The sequence below is a fragment of the Ochotona curzoniae genome, unplaced genomic scaffold (genome assembly GCF_017591425.1).
Source record: "Ochotona curzoniae isolate NIBS_2020 unplaced genomic scaffold, NIBS_Ocur_1.0 contig_3190, whole genome shotgun sequence".
Classification (NCBI taxonomy): domain Eukaryota; kingdom Metazoa; phylum Chordata; class Mammalia; order Lagomorpha; family Ochotonidae; genus Ochotona; species Ochotona curzoniae.
Window position 1 is genome coordinate 17,374,613 of NW_024465751.1, and position 23,844 is coordinate 17,398,456.

Sequence of the window (23,844 nt, forward strand, 5' to 3'; positions counted from 1 at the left end):
TGACATGCATTTTAAAGAATCCCAGAAATGACAATTCAAGATACCATGGTTCCAGCTGGCTGTGTCTTGTTATACTTACAATTAAGCATGTCTTACATATGTTTTAAAAAATAACTACATCATAACTAAGTTTTGCTAAAAGAAACCCTTTGTTTCCATGATTTTTTTCTTGCTTCAGTAGGTTATTTTGTGACTATTCATAACTGATTAATCACTAGCATATGTCAAAGAATATGTATATCTATACTTATATATGTAAATTCTCTGAACTTTGTTCATTCCTATGTATCAAATATAAACTTTGCTCAATATTTTTCTCAGTGCCCTGAGTAATATAAAATATTAAATAAAACATATTCTAATTTTATTTATTACACACATTTATTACACACACTGAATAAAAAGTATCTGCAGCTTGAATTCCCACTTGCATCATCAGTAGACCTTTCCTCCTGCAGAAAATGCTGGCAGTATCCTCATCAATGTTGGTGAGCAGACACTATAGTTCCTCTCTTACGTAATTAACCTTTTGCTGCTTTCTTCTCTGTTTTGCCTCCCGAATTGCCCATGCAACTTCCTAAAACTCTTGATAAAAATCTCTTTCCATCCTACTTGATATTTCTTTCAAGGTCATGCAGTGATCTGTCTCATTTCCTATAGGTATAGGTATTGAGGTGATGAAAGACTCTCCCTCAAAAATTGTTAGAAAGTATGTTAATGAATTATTAGATCATAGAAACAAATGATCATAGGATATATGACAGTGCATGCTAGTAATTTAGCCCTAGTTGATAATATTACCTGTTATGTCCTGTCTACAGGCTGTCATAAAAGTTAGATTGAGAGTGATGCAACTAAATTGAATCCGTGAGTACTGAAAGTTCCCCTCTTCAAGCAGCCTCTGTATCTGAACTCTCTCATACAGTAAAATGCCTGAGAAATTCAGAGGCTCTGTTGCTTGACCCAGTGGAACAGATGGCTTGCAATGTGCTGGTCTGTGTGCAGAAACTGTGTTTGTAATATTCACAACCGCTCACTAAATGAAGGAGAGCAATGCGAGGCTTTTCATATCTATCTATAAATTTAGTGAGACCCATCAACCACAGAAGTGAATCTTGTGCACTCAACTCAACCAGGACCAAAGTAATAAACCTGTGTAGAAAACATAGACGCCAGGCAGAATACATGAGTTTGTAGAAGTGGGATTTTAGATGAACAAGCTAGAAAAAAACTTTAATTGTGGTTTATACACCTGCTTCACAGCACTTTAATTTGCTAGAGATTTGTTGAATTGCCATTGGGTAGGCAAAAAAAAAAAATAGCCAATTAAAATGTTGGTGTACCTTAGGCAGTTGATGACTTCTCTTTAGATATCATTTCTCACTTTACAGCATTCAAATTAATGATTGGATAGAGCTCAAGGACAAATGGGATTTCTAAAACTTTCTGCCAACATAAAAGGCTCTTTCAAATCTGAGTAAGGAAAGTATTCAAGAGTATACACAAGTATTTGTTGTTTATACTAGGCATGTTGCCAAACAGAATTGAGTTGGCTTTTAGTAAAGAAATAAACTAAATTAAACCATTAAAACTGGGTTTGAAACAGAACAAAGATAATAAGCAAGTTTAAACATCTTGTTCCATGGATTGTGTTTATTCAATCTTTGCTATCAAATCTGTGAAAAGGTTCACTTCTATTGGCTTGCTTTCAGCACATCAGCACCGATACCCTAAAATTAAAATACATCTGATGTAACTGACAGACAATGTTCTTTGCAAAAGTCACTTACTTTACATAAATATTCATTTTCTCAACTGTAAAACGGTACAATCAAAAGGCCTGTTTGATTATCTAGTGGAAAGCAACTTAAGGTTCTCAAAACAAAATTGTTAATGATAGTACATGCTGAATAATAATCTAATATAGTTTTAAAATTTATTATGAATTCATGCAGGTTGTTAGTATACAACATTTCATGCTCATTGCACTGTCTCCCCTCTTCAGACCTCCCAGCCTTCCAATAGACACAGGAGAGAAAAATGAAACATTATTCCAACCATCTTCTGTCAACCATCCTAACATTCTCCTAAATCTAAGGTCCTAATGGGTCTGTAACCACCTCACCTATGCAATAAATATTATTTTTTTAAAAAATTGCTAAAATAGAGAGAAAAAGGTGATTCAAATATCTTGGGATATTCTACTTATCTGAAGTAAGCAGAGAAAGGTAGTATTATTGAGATCCAATTTTCCCTAAATTCAAAAGATTGAGGTTCGCTCATTAGGTTTGGCAATATAATAGCACATGACATTGTCGTAAGTTGATTTTACAAGCGGTGCTGGGGGCATGAATCATATTGAAAATTATTTCAAGGAATAGTAGGAGTATAATATTGAAACACTGAAAACAGAGTACTGTTTATTATCTTACCTATTTTTAACTGATATTTAATAGATTTCATTCATTTCTGAGAACACAGTGGCATCCCCCTCCTACCTCCTCTCCACTTTTTTTTTTAACTTTTTAAGATAACATACTCTAGATTTTACTACAAGGAAAGGCTCATTAATAATTTTCCAAATTAAGAAGTGTAACAAGTAAAGAGCAAAAAGACCTTAAAATCAGACTACTGTTGAAAGAAACTTTTTTAAAAAAAGCTGGCAAAGGAAATGCTAGAATGATGTTTATTTTGGCCATATGCATGTTAGATAATATTTACATTTATTTGATGAGAATCAAATGTTTCAAGCTTGAAATTTATTTGATGATATGCTTGTGTAATATAATAAAGCACAGACAAAAATATGTTAGTTATTTTAAATATATGTATATATTTATTTATTTATTTATTTAAAAGGCAGTGAGACATGGAGTGTGGCAAAGAGAGTGACATCAAGAGCAAGAGAATTCCTAACCGTTGGTTCAGTCTTCAAATGACAAGAAAACCTGGACTGGGCTAGAAGGAAGCCCAGAGCTTAGAACTCAATCCCTGTTTCCCTTACAAGGGCAGGGACTCAACTACTTGTGCCACCACCTACTGCTTCTGCTAGACAGCACATGAATGAGAAGCTGGGATTGGTAGCGGATGCACATCACACATCTTTCCAAACCTACTAACATTCTTTCAGTCATGTCTCATACATTAACTTTATTACATATCTTAAAAGTATTGCAAAATTTTCATCATAATAATGTTTTATCAAATAATGATTCTCAGAAGGAATATGAATTATCTCCTAGACAGCCAATGATAGTTCAGTAGGACACTTTGCAATTCATGACAGGATGACCTATGCCAGAAATTGTTAGGCAAATACATTTCTGGCAAATCATGCTAGCAACCCTTATTTGCTCGGTTTGTAAGCTGGAGGCCATGTAAACTTGCTTCCTAAAGGAAATGTTTTATGCCTCTGTATACCACAGCATATCAACAAATTTGCATTTAATAATAAACATTCAGTGAAAACATGTTCTTTCTCTCCTATTTATCTTCAAAAACTGAGTATAAATAGGAAGCTGTGGACATAAGATTTTGATATTGGCATTGAGTACAGATGGATACTTCAGGGGACTTTGCTCTTGCTCCTCATTCTCTACTATTTAATTCCCTTTTCTGCAACCTTAACCAGGTCTGAATCTTGCCGTGTAGTTACCTCACCACTGTTCTCCTTTGGACTTTACTATACATGTAACCTAGTCTCTCTCAGTTGTCTTGCATCAATCCTCACATTGTGTGATTTATACAAAGAGAGGTCAACAAGGATAACATCTTAGTTTATTCTTTTGAAGTTCTCGTCTCATGTTCTTGCATGATAACACAATATTACAATAGTAAGATGTTGTATTAGGTGGTAAGATGTTGTTGTGCTTTATAAAACTAATTAATAAGAGATATTTAATAAAATATTTGTCCATAAACATCTAAAAGCAAATTTTTGGTTATGATTATGGGTAATTTTAAATAAAGATTCTAATTATGATGTTGTTAAACTTGAAGTCTTCATAAATATCACAAACTGCCAAGTACTGAATATTTTTTTATCCTACTAAAATATCTTCATTTAAGTTAAAACACTATTTTTAGAAATTTTCTGGGCTATGTCTAGAAAGATCAATGCTCTGAATTAATGAAAAATCACAAAGAAACAGGTTTAAAGTACTCCTTTTGAATGTTTACCCAGCTAGGCTGTTCTTATTATAGCTTCATACATTCCATACAAAAAGGAAATATTGTGATATAAAACATTTTCATAGCATACGTGTAATTGATTTTATCATTAGCTATTACCTGACACTATATAAATTTATTGCAGCTAATATTTTACTTACTGCGTTTTGAATGAAGCCCTATTGATTAAATAAATTTAATTTGAGTATATATCAGCCAATTCATTGTGATATATATAAACTCTTCTGCTTACTATCACATCTAAATCATTGTTTGTTTTAGTGAAAGCATGTTATCTATATTGCTTTGTGAGACATGGTAATAACTAAAATGTTAATATGTCAAATCCATGTTTTATAAAATTATACAAATTTCTGTCATGATAAAAACTATAATAGATTGAAAATGAAATGCTTCTTAACAAAAAGTGTGAAAAATGAATATGCAAGCTATATCATCTGATTTTTTTAATTTTCACTCCCATGAATTTTATTCATCTGAAAGGCAGAGATAGAAACAGAGACCTCACAACTGCTGATTTACTTTCCAAAATGCCCCCAACCATTTAGACTGAAGCCGGAAATCCATTTTGTCTTCTATACAAGTGGTAATGACCCAATAATTGAACCATCATTTGCTTCCTCCCAGAAAGCTGGAATGGAGAGCAGAGCTGGTTTTGAAACCCAGAATATGAGAATGAAACCCATATTCTGATATATCCCTAGGAGCAGCTTGATAAGGAACCTAACACCTTGCCCTGTTTTGGGTTATAACAGACTGAGTAGGGTACAAAGGCTCTGGTTAAGCCTATTATTTTTACCCTTCTGATTCTTAACATGGTAATGATGTTATACAGTAAATATTGAACATTTTCCAAATGAGTAGGTCAGACTTGTTACTGAGTAAATAATCATTTCATCTTATTAATTTGTTCATATTTTAAATTTTTTCCATTTATATAAAGAAGAAATTTTGCATATTTCACAATATAGACTCAGGTGTATATTGGTACTTCACACCCTACCCTCCCTACTGCCCACAATCCCTACCCTCCTTCAATTACATAGTTTCAGTTCACTTAAAAATACAGGCTTATCACTCAGTTAAGTAAAGAAATCAGCTAGTAGCAACTACAAAATAAAATCGAATTATTTCTCAGAATGATTTATTAGACTAATATCTTTCTTGTGATATATCGTTGCATATCCTTAGATAACTTTATCATTTAAGTTCACATAGTTTTGATATGATCTATGAAGTAATTCTAAGATCTGAGATCTAAAGCTCCTTTCTATTTCCAAATAAAATATGTTAAATGATGTAACTAAATATATGTTGACAGCATATATATGACCAGATTTTGGTCCACTGATTTGCCATTTATATGGTAAATTTTAAATGCAAGAGTTTTACAGTTGTTTTTGATAAGTCAATAAAATATCTGCTTTTTTATTTATACCATATGATTTATTGAGATCAAATGAGCTTTTTGGAAAAAAAAAACCTTTCAACTACATGTATAACTTAATGTATTTTATATAATCAGTAACAATAGACAGCATAACTGAAAATTTACAACTGTAACAATATTTAAAGTAAAGATGTATTTATTTTTATCAAACTCTGATATGATTTTTGTATTATAACATAACAGTAAAGACACATCTATATAACATTGTGCTTAATTTTATTAAAGTAACCTAACCATTAATACATGTATTCCTGTCACCCACCCACCTTTCTTGAAATGCTTTGGTTTTTGAATTATGTCTTCCAAAATACAGTTAGATCTATCTAATTTCCTAATCATTTTCTTAGATTCTGTCTTTGATGGATTGAATAAAATGGGTTGCTGTGAATATTGAAAAGATTTCTTATTTGTATATATCTGTATTTCTTAATCAAAACACAAAAGACCAATTTTTTTGTGTGTTCTGTATGTCAGATAAAACTGCATGCATCATTTATCAGTTGTTCTATTCAGATCAGTTCTCAAATTCTTTTAATGGAAATTTCTTCTGAAATCTGGTTATGTATTTTAGTCAAAATTATCACTGAAAACATTTTAAAGTTAAATTTTCTGAGCTTTTCTACATTTTGTAGACATCATGACTTTTTTTTTTTTTTGCCAATAGCCTCTGATAGGAAGACAATTTATAAGTGTACTAAATTTCACTTTCCTTCATCTTTATTTAATAACTAGTTATGGTGGTAACAGTTATGTTAGTAGAAAGAATACATATTTGGAAACAGAGGAGTCTATTGTATGCTAATTCTTTCACTGAATGAAGAGGAAAATGTGAAGAAACTATTTAACCTTTCTAAACTTTATTGAAAATCAGACTCTAAAAAGCTCTTCCACACTGTTTTGTGGATTAAATGTATAAAACATTAACATGGCACAAAGACTTTACATCATCGTTAGTGATCATAATTTAAACATCCTGGCTTCTGTGAATGCCTTGCTGTGCACAGTATTAATATTCACAGCCTCATTTTCTTTTTCTGCCTGTCTTTAATCAGGACTGTCCTTTAATCAAGGTGAACATGAATCCCACTGCACCTCATAATCCTTTCACTGACAAACAACTCAAAATAAATGTCAGGTTGGATTTTCTCTTTCTTCTCTCCCTCTTTCTTGTGATAATCACTAAACGTCATGTGTTACTTCACTGAAACCACTCAGTACAAAGTGATATTACAATTGCCAGTTCCACAGATTAGTTCTAAGCACTCACGTTAACTTCCAATGTCAGAACAATTTGAAAACACCATGCATTCATTAAAATTTTAGCAAAACTAACAGTTTTCACAAAAGAGAAAGAACATGGTTTAATTTCAGACTTAACCATTTGCTAATAATATATGTGTTTTTACAAAAATTTCTCTTCTTAGACCTCTTGTTTTCATTTTCAAAACGTATCAAAAAAATGTCATGTTTAATCCTTATTGGGGATGGCGGGGCAATGTATTTTGTGCACTTTACTCACAGTAGGAACTTGAAACCTAGTAGCATTTAGCCTTATTTAACTAGCTAAAATTCCTCTAGTGACTTAATGTAAAATCAGTCCAAAGCATTTTTTTAATGTAACTATCCCAGTTTCTTCATTACGCCCTTGCTATTGAAAAATTTTTAAATAAAAAATAAATATTTAAAATAGGACTGATCAAATGAAGATATTGGTTGACAAGATCAAGTGAGTTTGATGAATATAAAGAATATTTCATCTATCAGGCTATATAACGCTATAAGGCTCAGAATTACAAATACTAGGATAATCAGGAAAGCCTGATTTGTGTTCTTGTGGGTTTAATTACCCAGCTGAACAGAAGCCATGCTGAGACAATACAGATGTATCCATAGGAATGAACACAAATTATTTCCACAGATTTTCAACAGGTCACAGAAAGTCAATGCCTGTCAGAATGCTTGTTCCTTTGGCTGTTTTTGCTATTGTGTTTTGGTTGAATCATTACAAAAATTAAGCAGGCTTTATTTCTTTCACCACATATGTTTTCTCTGTTTTCTTCCTCTCCTTTCTCTTTTTCCCTTTCTTCCTAATGTTTTTGTCATAATACTAGTTTAGCTTATGATTTTTATCTACAATTTGTCTAGCCAAATATTGTGATACAAATATAGTCATAAAATTTAATAACACACCACATACATGATATCTCATAACCGTGTTTCTTTTTACTTTCACAGCATATTCCAAATTTTCTATAAATTCGTAAATACTTTAACATGCAAATTAATCCCACTAGCTTCCTGATTGCCACAGATCAAAGAAAATAAACGTCTATACAATGTCAGTCATCTTTATCTTCATAGCATTTCATTTGCAGCTATGACCAGCAGAATACAAGTTGTGCATTTACTTCTTTGCTTTCTAATATGCTTTAACATGTGTTCATCTACTGATTAAAAACAATACTGAATATATAAACCATCAATCAACATTTATAAAAATATGACTATATTTTTGTATAAATTGCCTAATATATTGACATAATTGTTTCATATTGTTTGTCTGTGTCCTCCCTTTCATGAAGTTTAAGCTTTTAACTCAAGGTTTTAATAATTTTATTTAGTTTTATTCTGAAAGAATAAGCTATTGTTATAATTTCATCAAAATTCTAACATTATATGGGTACTCCCATGATAGAGAAATGATAGCTATAAGTTAAAAATGTTTAAAAAGTTAACATAAGCATTATGTCAATTGCCAAGATACATTAACAGTTATACAACACACTTTTATTGCCTAACCTACTAGATATTTTCTTTAAAAAAAATTATGCTGTCATCCTAAATTTGATACAAGACCCATCTTGAAAAAAGACAGTATAAATAAGCACTATTTCTTCTTTGATTAGTTTCTTTGTGACATATTCATTCATATTTATCTACTAATATTTACTATGTTCAGATTTTTCATATTTTAATACATCTTCATTTTCAATTAAAACACATTCCCTTGAATCTTATGTGTCCTTCATAGATAATTTCATGCCACTTTAAATATAAATAATAATGTCTATTTCTCTGTTTATCTTTGTAAAAATTTTCATTTTCAATTTTTGGATTTTATGGTACATGTCATAGAGACGGGGATTTGCACTCCCCTAAACTCCCACACACCCCTGACTGATTATCCCCACGTTGCTACAATAGTCTAGTCCTTCATAAGGAGTCACGATTCCATCAGTCTGTTATTTAAGGGTGCCCCAATATTGCTTGTACAGACGATGTCAGACAGTCCAGCATTCCATTGTCTACATATGTCCAACAGTTTCACTGGGAGTCCATCTTTGATTTGGAAGCAGGGATGCATATTGCATTATATCCCTTCAACTGGATATGGTAGTTTCTATTACCCCATCACTACACATTCGCTTAAATGAGAAGCCATGAAACAAGGTCAAGAACAGTTATGAATTACAACAACAAAATTACAGCACCATGGAGTCAAAACATGTGCCACTGAGTAAACAACGCATGGGTGACAAAAAGAAAACATAAAAGTCTCTTGGGTAAAATGATGCCATCTCATAGTAGTTGATACACTATGGTAATATTGCAACGTGAATAGGTTCCTATCTCCAAGACTTGCTCACTTTTTGCCTGATTTTCCACTGCTATTATTAATGAAATTTTCTCAAGAGAATCACAAAGTGGATAATAAATTATAGGGGCAGACAATTGATACAACAGTTAAGACATCACTTGTGATGGTTTCATCTCATATCAGAAATCTGTGTTCAACCTTGGATCCATCCCTCATTCCAGTTATTGTGCACCTAGAAGGACTCTGACCTGCCTGTCCCCCCGCCACTCCCCCGCCATGTGGCAGATCTGAATTGATTCCCTTGGTTCCTAGCTGAGGCACAACCTGGTCCTTATTGTAGCTGACATTTCAGATATGACCCAACACATGGGAGATCTCTGTAAAACTTCTGTCACTCTCTACTTCTACCTTTGTCAAAAAAAATGTAAATATTTTAAAAAGAAAAACTCTAGATATCTGAATATTGTTTGGCCTTGAAAGTATTAAGTGTGTTTTAAAAACTTCTACATATGATTCTCTGTTATGCTAATTTTCCATTGACTCAGCAATATTAATAACCTTTGAAAGGAAAATGCTATTGCATAGCTCTTTTTCAATGTAAAATTTTTAAAATTCTACATTTATTTTCCCAATGAGTTTTAACAATGATTACTGTAGAAATTATTTAAAATATTATGAGTCTTCAAAAAGTTAATAGAAAGCATACATCATAAAAAAATGAATCACCATACATCATAAAAAAAATAAATGATCGTTAAAACTTTTGGCATTGAAACGAACTTAACCTTGAATTCTATTTTCCCACTAATTTTATAAATACCCTCATATTTTGAGCTCATTTACTCTAATTACTTCAATTTTAATACCTTTATTTATTAGCTAACAGGAAACAGGCAGTAACTATGTACATTACATGAAAGTTTTAAGTTCAACAGCACATTTGCAATGTCATTTCCATGTTATATGACATACATATTTCTTAGAATTCATCAAAATATTTCTACTGGCATTTCACTGTTAGTATATATCACAATATAATCCCAGATGTTGAAAAATTAAATACCTGAAAGTAAAATACCTGAAGACATTATTTCTAAAATAGATTTTTTCTGGGCCCAGTGCAGTAGCTTAGCAGCTAAAGTCCTTGCCTTGCATGTGTTGGGATCTCATATGGGCGCCGGATTTAATCCCAGCAACCCCACTTCCCATCCAGCTCCCTGCTTGTGGCCTGGGAAAGCAGTCAAGGACAGCCCAAAGCCTTAGGACCCTGCACCCATGTAGTGTACCCAGAAAAGGCTCTAGGCTCCTGGCTTCAGATTGGTGGAGCTCTGGCCATTGTGGCCGCTTGGGAGTGAATCAGAGGATGGAAGATCTTCTTCTCTGTTTCTCTTCCTCTTTGTATATCTGACTTTACAATAAAAATAAAATAAATCTTTGTTTTTAAAGATTTATTTAATTTTATTTATTTTATATTAATTTATATATTTACATAAATATATACATTTTATTTATATAAGATAAATCTGTTTTTTAAGATTTATTTAATTTTATTGCAAAGTCACATATACAGAGAGGAGGAGAGACAGAGAGGAAAATCTTCCATCTGCTGATTCACTCCTAAGCAACCGCAATGGTCGGTGCTGCACCAATCCAAAGCCAAAACTACATGCATAAACTCCTTAGTGTCTTTTGGTTGAAACATAAAGTTATTATTTAGAATCTCCAATTATATTGTCTATAATGGATCTGAGACACAGAATCTCTTCTTAATTTTCTGTTTTCTATCAAAGTCCTTAAGATATGGAATTTCAAAATCTACTCATAAGTGTCCTGTATTAAGCTAAAATCTTATAGCTTGTTTCCATCATTGACTCAAATATATCATATAAGAAAGAAAACAGGTTGTATCAACATATATTATAGGTATTGTTATTTTCTGTTGCACATGATTGTGCATGCCATTTAATGATTGCAGGCAAAACAACATTGCAAACCTTTAAAATACATGTAGTTTAAGTGCACAAATAATGCAGGTTGTATAAATTTTATGTTTTTCTAAACATTAAAAATTCAGCATTAATTAGTACATTCCTGAGAAATAAAGAAATCATATGTTTTTAGCTATGTTCTTATTGCTGTGGATTGATTAAGAGGGTTAAAAGTTATCTGTATGCATCAGACTGTTTGTTTTCTATTTTTTCTTCCTTTCTGAACATAGAAAACTCATTAAATAATATGATAAAATGTACCTGAGAATATACTTACTATTGCTTGTAGGTATCTTTCATATGTACCAACAAGAAGTGACATAGTTATAGGATAGGAAATAATTTGACTCAATCTCAATAACTAAATTTTCTAATGATACAGAAGTCTCTTGCTCTAGCTTTCTGAGAAACATTATCATTCTCATCTTTTGCTGGTCATATTTTTGTATTATATTTCCCATAAACAAATAACATGTTCAGTCTTCATAAACTGTATATTTAAGTAATTGAGGCAGTAATGTGCTGCAACAATTAAGACACCAAGCTGGAACACTTGTATTCTCCAAGTGGCTGGTCTTAGCCAAGTTCTGACTTACTGCTTAGTGCATAATCTTAAATACTGCAGGTGATGGCTGAAACAGTTTTGTATCTGCCACCCATACAGGAGAGCTCTCATCTTTTTTTTTCCAGTAAGGTAACAAAACAGGGAAGAATGAACATCCAATATCACATTGTACTAAATGAAAATGCTTAAAGATTTTTCCATGTAATCTTATCCCAGAATTATCACTAAGTGAATGAACTCTGAATATGTCTACCATTTAAGTATATTACAACAAAATTAATGTGCAACATGTGGAAGTTACTGTGCAAAATTTTTGTTACTGAAATTTCATAATGTAAATATAAGAAAACTCCAAGTATGGACCTGATTAACTCTATCGCAGCCAATCAGTATAAAATCATGTGTGTGATAACAATTTCTAATAAACCAGAGAATTTTAAAAAATTGTATACTTCAGAACAGAAGCTCACACTCATTAGTGTAGATTGCATTTTAGAAATTGGAAAGCATGTGTGTGTGTGTGTGTGTTTTCATTCACATTTGCAGGTGTATATGGAAGATGATGGGACACAGTAAAATAATGGAAGTGTCTTAAATTGAGTAATTGCCAATATAACATTCTGTATTTTAAGTTTTCTATATATTCAAAGTGATTTTAGAATGTGTTATTGAGGAAAAGAATGAGACAGGAAGGAAGGAAGGAAGGAAGGAAGGAAGGAAGGAAGGAAGGAAGGAAGGAAGGAAAGAAGGAAAAGAGGGAGGGAGGTAAGAAGGTACGGCAGAAGGATGGATATAAAGGAGAGAAGGAATGAAGGAGGGAGGAAGGTGCCTCTAGACCTGGATGCCCATTCTAAACTTCACATTCTCCACAGCCATGTCACTCAGTCTTTCACTTCACATACTTCCCACAACCATGGCCGGCCTGTGGTTGGCCTGAACTGAAACTGGGTCCTAGGACATGCATTTTTTGATACCCTGTCCCCACAGCTGTTTTCTAAGGGCTTACATTTCACATCATACTTGCTGTGCAGTCTCAGCTACTCTGAAGTCAGCCTAAAATCTATATTGTATGCTTTACACCCTTGTCGGTTGGCTTACAGTGTACACCTCTGCTTGGCCAGCACACATGCACTACATACTGCAGTGCACCTGCTGAGGATTGGGTGCTCTGATACCACTGCTATGTCTATCACACCCACCTAGACCATTGGAATGCCCTTTCCCTGGTTTAGCTCCTAGTCTGTGAAGGGCCTTTAGATCATGCCACTGCATACAATGTACCTAAAACCTGCTGCTTAAAGCTAATAAACTAAACGGAGACTACACTATCATCCCCAACTAGAACCAGTATGTATAGATTCCCAGGTACCGTAAGGCACATTTTTTTTCCAAAAAGTCATTTACCATGAAAAGCCCCTTTCTTCTCTTTCTCTTTCCCTGTTCCTCCTTCTTCCTCCCACCCTGACCCCAGTCTCTCCACTTTCTCCCTATGTTTTTCCCCTCTGTCCCTCTCTTCACTTTCCCTCTATTCCTCCCTTCCTCTCTCTACTTCTCTCCCTCTTTCTACCATTTCAGGAAGATTAGAAGTAATAACTCAAGAATCCACCAACAGATTAATTAGAAGAATGAATACCTGAATCTGAAGACAAGTATTATGAAAACAGACTAGTTACCCCCCCCCCACAAAAATAGCAAAACAGAATGAAGACATCTCAAAGAGTTGGAATGTTAATGAGATACCAGATATTTGAATTTGAATTTTTGGTTTCCTGCAAGTGAAAAATACAGAAAATACATAGGAAATATACTGATTGAAATGACAACTAAAATTTCACTCCAGTTTTGAGAAAAGTATGAACATTCAGGTAAAAGAGTCCAATAAGAGACAAAATAAACATGTACACAAAGAACAAGGAAAAATATAAAAACTACAAAGAAAAAGTGCCAAGTCATGCTCCAGGAAAACCTTCAATAAAATAATAGCAAATTATCTTCCAGTAAAACAGAACCAAAAAAAAGAAACTAACCTCACAGGTAGGAGGCAATGGAATGTCATATTACATTGCTGTGTCCAGTTTGGGAATCAAAGAGCAGATTGATTATCTTTCTGTCTCTGTCACTGTGCTTTTCAAATAAATCTAAAACCAGGTTTTAGATATTTATTTTATTTTTATTGGAAAGACAGAATTTTAAAGAGGAGAGACAGAGAGAAGGATCTTCCATCATCTGGTTCACTCCCCAAAGGCCAGGAGTGAGGAGCCTCCTCCAAGTCTCCCACATACATTTAGAGCCCCAAGGACTTGAGTAATCTTTGTTGCTATCCTATGTCACAGGCAGGGAGCTGTATGGGAAACAGAGCAGCCTGGAAATGAGGCAATCCCCAAATGGAATGATGGCGTTTTCCCATATGGGAAAATTAGCTTACAGATCCATGGTGCCAGTCCTAATTAAGAAGTCATTTTATTTATTTTTTTTATTGTTTTTAAAAGATCTTCCATCCACTGGTTCACTCCCCAAATGGTCGCAGCAGCCAGAGCTAAGCTGATCCAAAGCCAGAAGCCCCTTCCAAATTTCCCACACCACACAGGGTGCCAGGGCTCTGGGCCATCCTCTACTGCTTTCCCAGGCCGCAAGTGGGGAACAGCCAGGACACAAGCTACAAAACAAGTGGCCTGGGTTAATGGCTCAATTGGCTAAATCCTCAGCTTGCTAGTGCTGGCATCTCATAAGGGTACCAGCCATTGCTGGCAATTGGGGAATGAATCAGCTGATGGAAAATCTTTAAAGAAACAACAGCAAATATAATTTTAAATAGCGGTATAAAACTCACTGGAAGAGCAGTTATAGAAAGCATAAATAGAAAAGCATGAGCACTTACCAATAGGTATAATTCAAAAAGTTCTTAGAAGTTGAAATTAAAAGGGAAAATTTATTTGAGCTCCAAATTTTGTTAGAAATGCATTCATTTATATGCAAGTCAGAGAGTTGCAGAGACAGGAGGAGAGGGAGGGAGGAAAAGAGGCAGCTGGGCAGAAAGGCAGAGGAAGAAAATGTTTGCTGTTCATTATGCTGGTTTATGCTCGTCATTCTACTATTCTTCATTCCTGGTTAGAATGCAGGGCTGTACCACGCCAAAGTCAGAAACTAGAAGCTTCTTCAGGGTATCCCACATGGCCATTTTCTGTGTTTTTTCCCAAATTAAGAAGGTGTTTAATTCTTAGTGGAGCAGCAGGAACATGAACTGGCAAGCAGATGCAGGTCTTAGCTGCTTTGGCACAATGCTGGCTCTGGGTTCAGAATTTTTTTTATATCCATGCATATGTGCATACGAGGAATCCTCACCAAGTTCATAAAAATGGAAATTACAACAAAACATACAATGATTTTCAGATGAATTCATAACACTAAAATGCCAAATTACTCAACATTATGTATAGATTCAATGTAGGTTTTATTAAAATCTAATAACTCTAGAAAACACAATCCTAAAATCCATATGGATAAAAAAATTCAAAAGAACCAAAGAAACCTTACAGAGAAATGATAAAGAAAAATACATCATAATACTAGCTTCCCAAAATACTACAGAGTTGTAGTAGCAAACAAAACAGCATGGTCCTGGCATTAAAAAAAAAAAAAAAAAAAGACACAGAACGATGGAAAAGAACTCTGATATCACAAATAAAACCAAGGCATTTACAGCCAACTGATTTTTACAAAAGCACCAGAATCACACTCTGAAAATGGAAAAGGCTCTTTAAAAAAATGAAACACATAAACACAGTCTTTTCTACACTGAAATTTGAAATGCAATGTTTAAAAGATAAAAATATGGACCTCGTTTTTCATGGTAAACAAAAATGAATTCAAAATGGAAAAAAATCTAGGTTTAAGATAAAACCATGAAACTATTTGAAAAAAATAGATGAATACTTTAATGTTCTTGATAAGAGCATTGTCTTAGTATAGTCAATGCACTTACTGTTCAGACCCAAAACCACAGTCAGTAAAAGCGAAAATAGACAAATAGGAATACATCAAACTACTAAACTTCTAAACTTCTGAACATCAAAGGAAATAACAAATGAAAGAGAAGACATACCCTGCAGAATGGAAAAAACATATGGGCAAATTTTTAATGTGCAAAAGGATTGATACACAGAATGTATAAAAAAGGAAAAAGTTTGGATCCAGCGCTGTAGTTTAGTTCCTAAAGTCCTCATCTTCCATGAGTCAGGATCCTATATCGGCATCAGTCTAATCCTGGTTGCCCCACTTCCTATCCAGCTCCCTGCTGTGGCCTGGGAAAGCAGTTAAGGATAGCTAATACTTGGGACCCTACAGCCATGTGGGAGACGCAGAAGAAGCTACTGGCTTCTCACTTCGGATCTGCCCAGCTCTGGCAATTGCAGCCACTTGGGAAGTGAATCAGCAGACTAAAAATGTTTGTCTCTCCTCCTCTCTATATACCTGACTTTCCAATAAAAATAAAATAAATCTTTTTAAAAAATGAAAAAGCCATAATAAAAAAAAAAAGATCAAATTACACTGGACAAATGATTTGAATATATAATCCTCTGAAGAAGAAGAATGGCCAAAAGTGCAAAAAATGTTCTCATTGGAGGCTGGCATTGTGCCATAGCAAGCAAAGCCACCTGCTGAGATACTAGGATCCCATATGCATACTGGTTTGTGTTCTGGCTCCACTTCTGATCCAGTTCCTTTAAATTGCACCCAGAAAGGCTTGGATCCCCAGTCCCAATGTGGGAGACCCAGAAGAAGCTCCAGTTTCTGCTTTGATCCTGTCTTTGCAGTAACCTTAGAAGACTGTTTTCTCTTCGCATCTCTTTCCTTTGCTCTCTGTAAGTTTGTCTTTCAAATAAATAAATAAACATTTTTAAAAGCTATTAAGGCCAATGCTGTGGCTCAGTGGGCAACACAGGATCCTATAGGGGTGCCATTATGAGTCCTGGCTGGTCTACTTCTGATCCAGTTGTCGGCTAATGTGCCTGGGAAAGCAGCAAAGAAAGCCTCAAGTGCTGGAGCCCATAAATCCACATGGGAAACCAGTATGAATGTCCTAGCTCCTGATTTCTGCCTGACCTAGCCCTGGCTATAGTATTCACCTGGGGTGTGAAGTAGTGGATAACAAGCCTCCCTCTCTGCCTCTCTACTCTCTGTAACTTTACCTTTCAAATAAATAAATAAATAAATAAATAAAGCTCTAAAAAAAGAGTTCTCATCAGTAGCCATCACAGTAAGATATCATCTCATATCAAACAAAACAAAATGAAACAAAAACAAAATGTTGGTGAGGATGTTTGACAAAAGCAAACTGTTGAACTTTATTGGTGGGAATGCAAATTGGTATAGTGATTATGGAGAACTCTGTGGAAATTTCTCAAAAAACTGAAAACAGATCTGTATTATATGACCCAACTATTCTAATTCTGGATATATACACATAAACACACCTTTACCCACAGGAAATGTTATACTGCCAAAGAGATAAAGCCAATGCTATATATACTGCAGTGCTGTTCACAGCGGCCCACAATGAAACAAATCCAAGCAGCTATTGAGGAGAAAATGCACAAGGAAGTTGTGGAAATATATACAATGGAATATTATTGCACTCTGAAGCAAAATAAAATCCTCTTATTTGCAGAAAAAATGGATAAACTTGGAGCCTAAAACCTAAAAAGTTTGATTTGAATGATAATTTACTGAGGTTGGAAATGAAGGAGGGTGAGGAAGATGCAGGAGATTTAGATAAAAGGAATTTATTCTACAGTTGGACAATAGTGAATGAACATGCATTACAATAACCCAGTATTAATATTATGAAGATCTAGTAAAGACAAGCTTTCAACCTCAATAAATGAATAGATGAATAAGTAAATAAAGATAAAGAGATGGAAATTCTAACTACAGTGATATGATCACACAAATTGTATATACCTTAAATACCACACTGTTCACACAGCCACATACAATTACTATTTGCTTGTTAAGATGCTTAAAAACCTTATAAAGTATAAAGCTAAAATTTTTTAAATAACAAAGGATAAAATCCCTTAAAGCGATCCAATTTTAGACAGGAATAAGATAATTTGCCCTAACTGTATAAGAAAAAATGCATTGTATGCTATACCAGGACAAGAGTGAAAGCAATGCTTAAATTACCGATTTGTTTTAATAAAAACATTTTAGTTGTCAAAATAACCTACTACTATTCTGGATCTGTGACTGTTTTACTATGACTGATTTAGTTTCTGAGTTTTTCTCTTCTTCAATTAAAAAAAAAACACCTTGACACCCAACAATTATACATATTTCCAAATTATCTTGTGATGTTCCTATATGCATTTACACTGTATATGAAGATAAACACTCTCTCTTCAAAATTCATTCTGCATTTTTCTTAACAAAAATATTCATATTCACCTCCCTCTGCTTTTCTTTTCTCTGGACCATCCCATCCACATGTATAGCATCATCATGCATTTGTGATTCCTAAATGCAATAGGAAATTAAATTCACCCCACAGTATAATTTACCCATTCTTTAGAAGGGAATTCTAAGAAGGGGAGAACTTTTTTGTGGGTCATTATGGAGTTTTTTAGAAAGGTTCTTCTATTATCATGGGAGTATTTTCTGGAAAAGTTGTCAAAAGTGAAAAAAAATATACAGGTGACAATGCTGGCAGTGCATTGTTGCAAGTGGATCCAGATTTGCAGATTCTTCAGTATAGTGGAGAGAACAGAAAAGAATGAAATTATGCACTAACTTTGTAGCGATACTTAAATGATATCTGTATCTACTCTAGTCCCTATCCACATGCACACATATGCATGTATCTATTTGCTTATACATACCTATATTCAGTGCATTTTCCTAACATGATTAATTTCCCTTGCTCACATACATATTTTTCTGTTATTTCATATTTGATAGAAGTTTCAGCTCATTTGCTCTCAACAAATGTTATAATTTTTCATCTATTGCATAGCCATTGCTGCCTTTAATATCACTACTACTGACACTTTGACATAAGCATGAATTACTGTGCTATGCTTCATGTACCCAATATCAATAGGGTATGCATGATTTATTTTCACAGAACACCCATTACTTTAAATATCATCTTGTACCTGTGGCCTTACTGTTCACTTTCAGATTAAATAGTTAATAGCTTGTTTCAGCAGAAAATTCCCTATATATTCTTGAACTTTTTTATGAACTGTTGAGCTTAACTAATCTTGTAAGATAATTCCTGTCTAAGTCACTGTGAGAATGCTGGTGTTATAATACAGTTTGTTTTAGCAAGCCACAAACTGAAGAGGAAAGGGCAATGAGTTTTGAGTTACAGCAAAAAGAAATAAATGTTTGGTACCTATTTCTCAGATTCCAAAAATACATGAGACCATTCCACACAAATTTTCTTACTTAACATTTGTTAAGTACACTTTAACTTATGAATATTCATTTGAGAGGCAGAATCAGAGCCAGAGAGAGTGTGAGAGAGTACTTCCATCTGTTACTTCCTCAAGGCTTCTGTAATGACTGGGGCCGAGCAAAGGTTGAAGCTAGGAGTTAGTAACAAACTCCTATTCTCCCAGGTGGGAGGCAGGAATCCAGTCCCCTGAGGCATTGCCACTGCTTCCCAGTGTGCCCATTATGAGGCAGCTGGAACCAGCACTAGCATCTAGTGTTGAAATCAGATCAGCTGATACTGATCAGCTGATACACATGTCCGCCACAAGGCTAATGGCCTACCTGCCACCTTACCATCCTACCACTTGCATTTTAAATTTCACTCTCTGTTGTCTCTCTTTGTCTTAACCTCTGTCTCCTTTTCTTTTTTAACCTCTCACTGCCTTTCTGCTTCCATGTCTAATTTTCACCTTTCATTTTAAAATTACAGCTTAAAAAAAGATTTATTTTTATGGAAAGTCTGATATATGAAGAGGAGGAGAGACAGAGAGGAAGATCTTCCCTTAGCTGATTCACTCCCCAAGTGGTTGCAGCAGCGGGAGTTGCATCAATCCAAAGCCAGGAGCCAGGAGCCAGGAGCCTTGTTCAGTTCTTCCACTTAGGCTCTGGGTCCCAAGGCTTTGGGGCGTCCTCCTCTGCTTTCCCAGCTCACAAGCAGGCAGCTGGATGTGAAACGGTGCTTCCGGGATTAGAACCAGTGCCCATATGGGATCCTGGTGCTTTCAAGGTGAGGAGTTCAGTTGCTAGCCTACAACTCTGGGCCATAAAATTATACTTTTACATTCATTGATTCATCTAGAGAAATTTTTAGTTATTTCACTCAGCTTATGGACAATTACACTGAAATGCAAACATGTAAAACATGTTTTCAGTATGCTGATTCTCAAGGATCAGGAAATACCATCTTACAATGAAAAAGCCTGCAAGCATTGGCTTGTAATGCAGCTATTCCATATGAATGTCACTGATTCAGTGTATGAAAGATCTCTGTCCCTTGCCTACTCTGTGTAACTCTTGCCATTCATGTAAATAAATTAATCTTTTAAAAAAGTAAATATGTTTATAAAATATGAGTTTTAGGTATCCACTAACTCTGATTTTAAATTTTGCATCACATAAGAGTAAAAATGGCAAATTAATCATTTATTAATTATAAAATAAATTCTTAAATGAACAACACATTATTTAAAGAATATATGCATTGGCAGCCTGAATGGTTTTCTAGCAATTTTAGGTTATCAATTTTACATTAATTGCTAAAAATCATAGCATTATTTCATAGTTGTCATTGATATAAGTTATGCATTAATGATTTAATTATCTCACCAACTAGAATCTCATTGCAGCATGGAACTTTACAAGTATTTATTAATTTTCCTAAGAGGAAAATGTTTAAGATTTTTTTCACCAAAGGGAAGAGAAATGATGGACTAATAGATAGCAAGTGTGATTTTTTTTGTTTAATTTTTATTTTGAATTTTTGAATTTTATGGTACAATTTCATAGAGACTGGGATTTCCACTCCCCCAAACTCCCACACACCCCCGACTGATTTTCCCTACTTTGCTACAATAGTTTAGTCCTTCATAAGGAGTCATGATTCCATTAGTCTGCTATTTAAGTATGTCGTGAAATTGCTGGTACAGACAATGCCAGACGGTCCAGCATCCCATTGTCTGCACATTTCCAATAGTTTCACTGGGAGTTCTTTGATTTAGAAGCAGGGATACATGCTGCATTGTATCCTCACATCTGGATAAGAAGGTTTCTATTACTCCATCACTATACATTCGCTTAAATGAGAAGCCACAAAATTAGGTCAACAACAGGTATGCATTAGAACAACAGCAACAAGTATGATTTTTAAATCACAACAAAATCTGGTCTCTGCAAGTAAGACATACATTATTAGGATATAATATGCGGGAATAGGCGAAAGGGATAGTACTGTATATTTAAACATTTTAATTGAAAAATTAAAAGAAGTAAATATGTAACAGTTTGTATTACTATTTCAGAAAATATTCTGAAAACAATGGCCATGAACTAATGCAGGTTCATCTCAAAATATTCATAAAATAGTGAAATGTGCAAATGCAGACAATTTTCATGTGAAAATACATTTAGAATATATACCTTTTATGCCTGACATGGTGGCCTAGTGGCTAAAGTCCTTGCCTTGCATGAACTATGATCCCATATGGGCATCAGTTCATATCCTGGCTGCTCCACTTCCCATCCAGCTCCCTGCTTGTGGCCTAGTATGGCCCAGTCTTGGGACCCTGCACCTGTGTGGGAGACCAGGAAGAAGCTTCTGGCTTCTGGTTTCAGATAAGCTCAGCTTTGGCCATTGCAGCCATTTGGGGAGTGAATCAGCAGACAGAAGGGATAAATTCATACAGAAAATGTTATCTGATGACACAAATGATACATGGAAGGAAAGCAAAATACACCTAGCATTTATTTTATGATTATAATTTGAGATATGCTCCTAACCCTGGGTCAAAAAGGAAATAATGAAGAAATTTGCAATATAGTTTTATTAATTTCCCTGCAGGGTGTAGTTTATTAAGCAAAAGAAGAAAGTTTGAAGTTTTACATGCTTATATTCTTTAGAGACACTTATGTAGAATTAGGACACTCTGTATTTTTTTAAAGAATACTGATGGAAATATATTTTAAAATATGATCAAATCAAGTATTCACTAACAATACCATGATTGTATACTTATTCTCTATACTTTCATGGCCACAGTTCATGGTTCTCTGAAGACCCTGAAACATTTTCAGGAAACAGCAGAATCCAAAAAATTTCCTAGGCAGAACTAAAATAATTATTTGCTTTTTTTCACTTAACTAACAATTTTCCTCAGAATACAAAAAATAATTATGTTTAAACTGCTTAGTGCATTAGTACAGCTTGACTAGTGAACAGAAGCTAGTACCAAGTAGTCCTTAGTCAGTAATATTTTAATATACATGATCCATTTAATAGATATGATAAATGTGCATAAATCTGTGCATATGTACACATGTAGTAATCTCTTGAAAAACGGCTTCTAATCACAAGTCACTGATACATTAGTACATACTAAAGCAAAGCTTAAATATTTGATAGATAACTCTGCATTTCTTTTAATCTCCAAGACATAAAGTGACTGTTTTTCTTTTCGTCTGTAGGTTAACAGGATTCCATCTGCCACCACCCGTGACGAGTACCAAATCTGTGTTCTCACTACGTTTGACCAGTGATTTTGCAGTCAGTGCCCATGGGTTTAAAGTGTATTATGAAGGTAAGCGATGGTATTATGAAAGGACCATTGCCCAGTTCAATCTAGTTAAAAAGAGTTCTTCAAATGTGCAAAGGAATAAGAATCATGATTAAGAGAAACACTGTTCATCTGGTTATTTCAAGTCTTAATCCAGAGATCCATGACTTAGTAATCTTAATATTAAAAAGTGATAGAATTAGTAGACTTGAATGCTTCATATTATTGCTCCTAGACATAGGAAATTCCCTTGAATACTGAATCAGATCATAATTTGGGCATAATACCTACTCATCCTCTGCTTGGTCAATCTGCCAGAAAGAACCAACAATCTTTCTTTTTCATGAAGTTAAAAGTCAAGAAGAAAAAATACCAGAAAAAATACACTAATTGACATCTTCAATTTCTACATCAATTTTTTTTCAACATGACAAAGCCATGATCTCTAAACCACAGAGTAACATGTGCTTAATAATTGAGTGGTACCTCAAGTTCTCCAGAGGGTGTTAAAAAGCACAGAAATTTTATTTGTTTCTTGAAAGTGAAAACTTCTGATGTAATAAAATCTGTCCCTATGTGTTTCAGATAGAAATCACGGGTTTATAATTTCCTCCCTACATGATTGTAGAAACAAAATATTTACTTAGTTTAAGAAAGACACCTCCCCACTCATCTATGGAACTATTTCATATTTCAATTCTCCTACACAGGACCATATACCAGAATTCATCAGTCACTAAAAGTGTTGTCATAAAGACAAACACAAATGTTGTAGGGGCAGATATTTAATGAATCACACAATCAAAATGCATGTATGAACAGCATGTTAGACAATTAAAAATATCTATGAAACATAATCGTTACAGTATAACATTTTGCTTTGGGGAAAGATTGAAATAATTTTTTCATTACTATTTTTCACTAAGAAAATTGTTGAAAATGTTCATTGCTCTGTATCATAAATGATAACATATGCAGCACTTCAACACTATTTTCTACCTAGTGCAATTCTTAACTGTTATTTGTCTAACAGGAAAGAACAAGTTCAAAGACATACGTTCTTTCACTGTGATAGCAATAATCATTATTTACTAAGGTGTTTATATGTTTTCAGTGGTGGCAAGTTAATTCATAGTTTAAAGCACTACCAACACAAAAGGATTAGCCTTTAGTGTAAATTTTTGCAATATTGAAGGAGTAAATAATTCATTAACTTTCTACTTATGGTTCATCAATAGAAAATCTTTCTCTGTTCATCAACATATAAAGCTATTTTAGGGTAGCTT

The 23,844-nt window shown here is 34.0% G+C and overlaps 1 protein-coding gene across 3 annotated transcripts in view; it reads left to right on the forward strand.

Annotated features, from left to right (window-relative positions):
- Positions 1 to 23,844, forward strand: part of CSMD3 (CUB and Sushi multiple domains 3) — an 873,364-nt gene that overhangs the window by 117,624 nt on the left and 731,896 nt on the right. For all 3 annotated transcript variants that reach the window (XM_040979396.1, XM_040979397.1, XM_040979398.1), the window contains exon 3: positions 22,470 to 22,582. In XM_040979396.1, the coding sequence (XP_040835330.1) occupies positions 22,470 to 22,582 (113 nt within the window). The remainder of the gene's footprint in view (positions 1 to 22,469; positions 22,583 to 23,844) is intronic.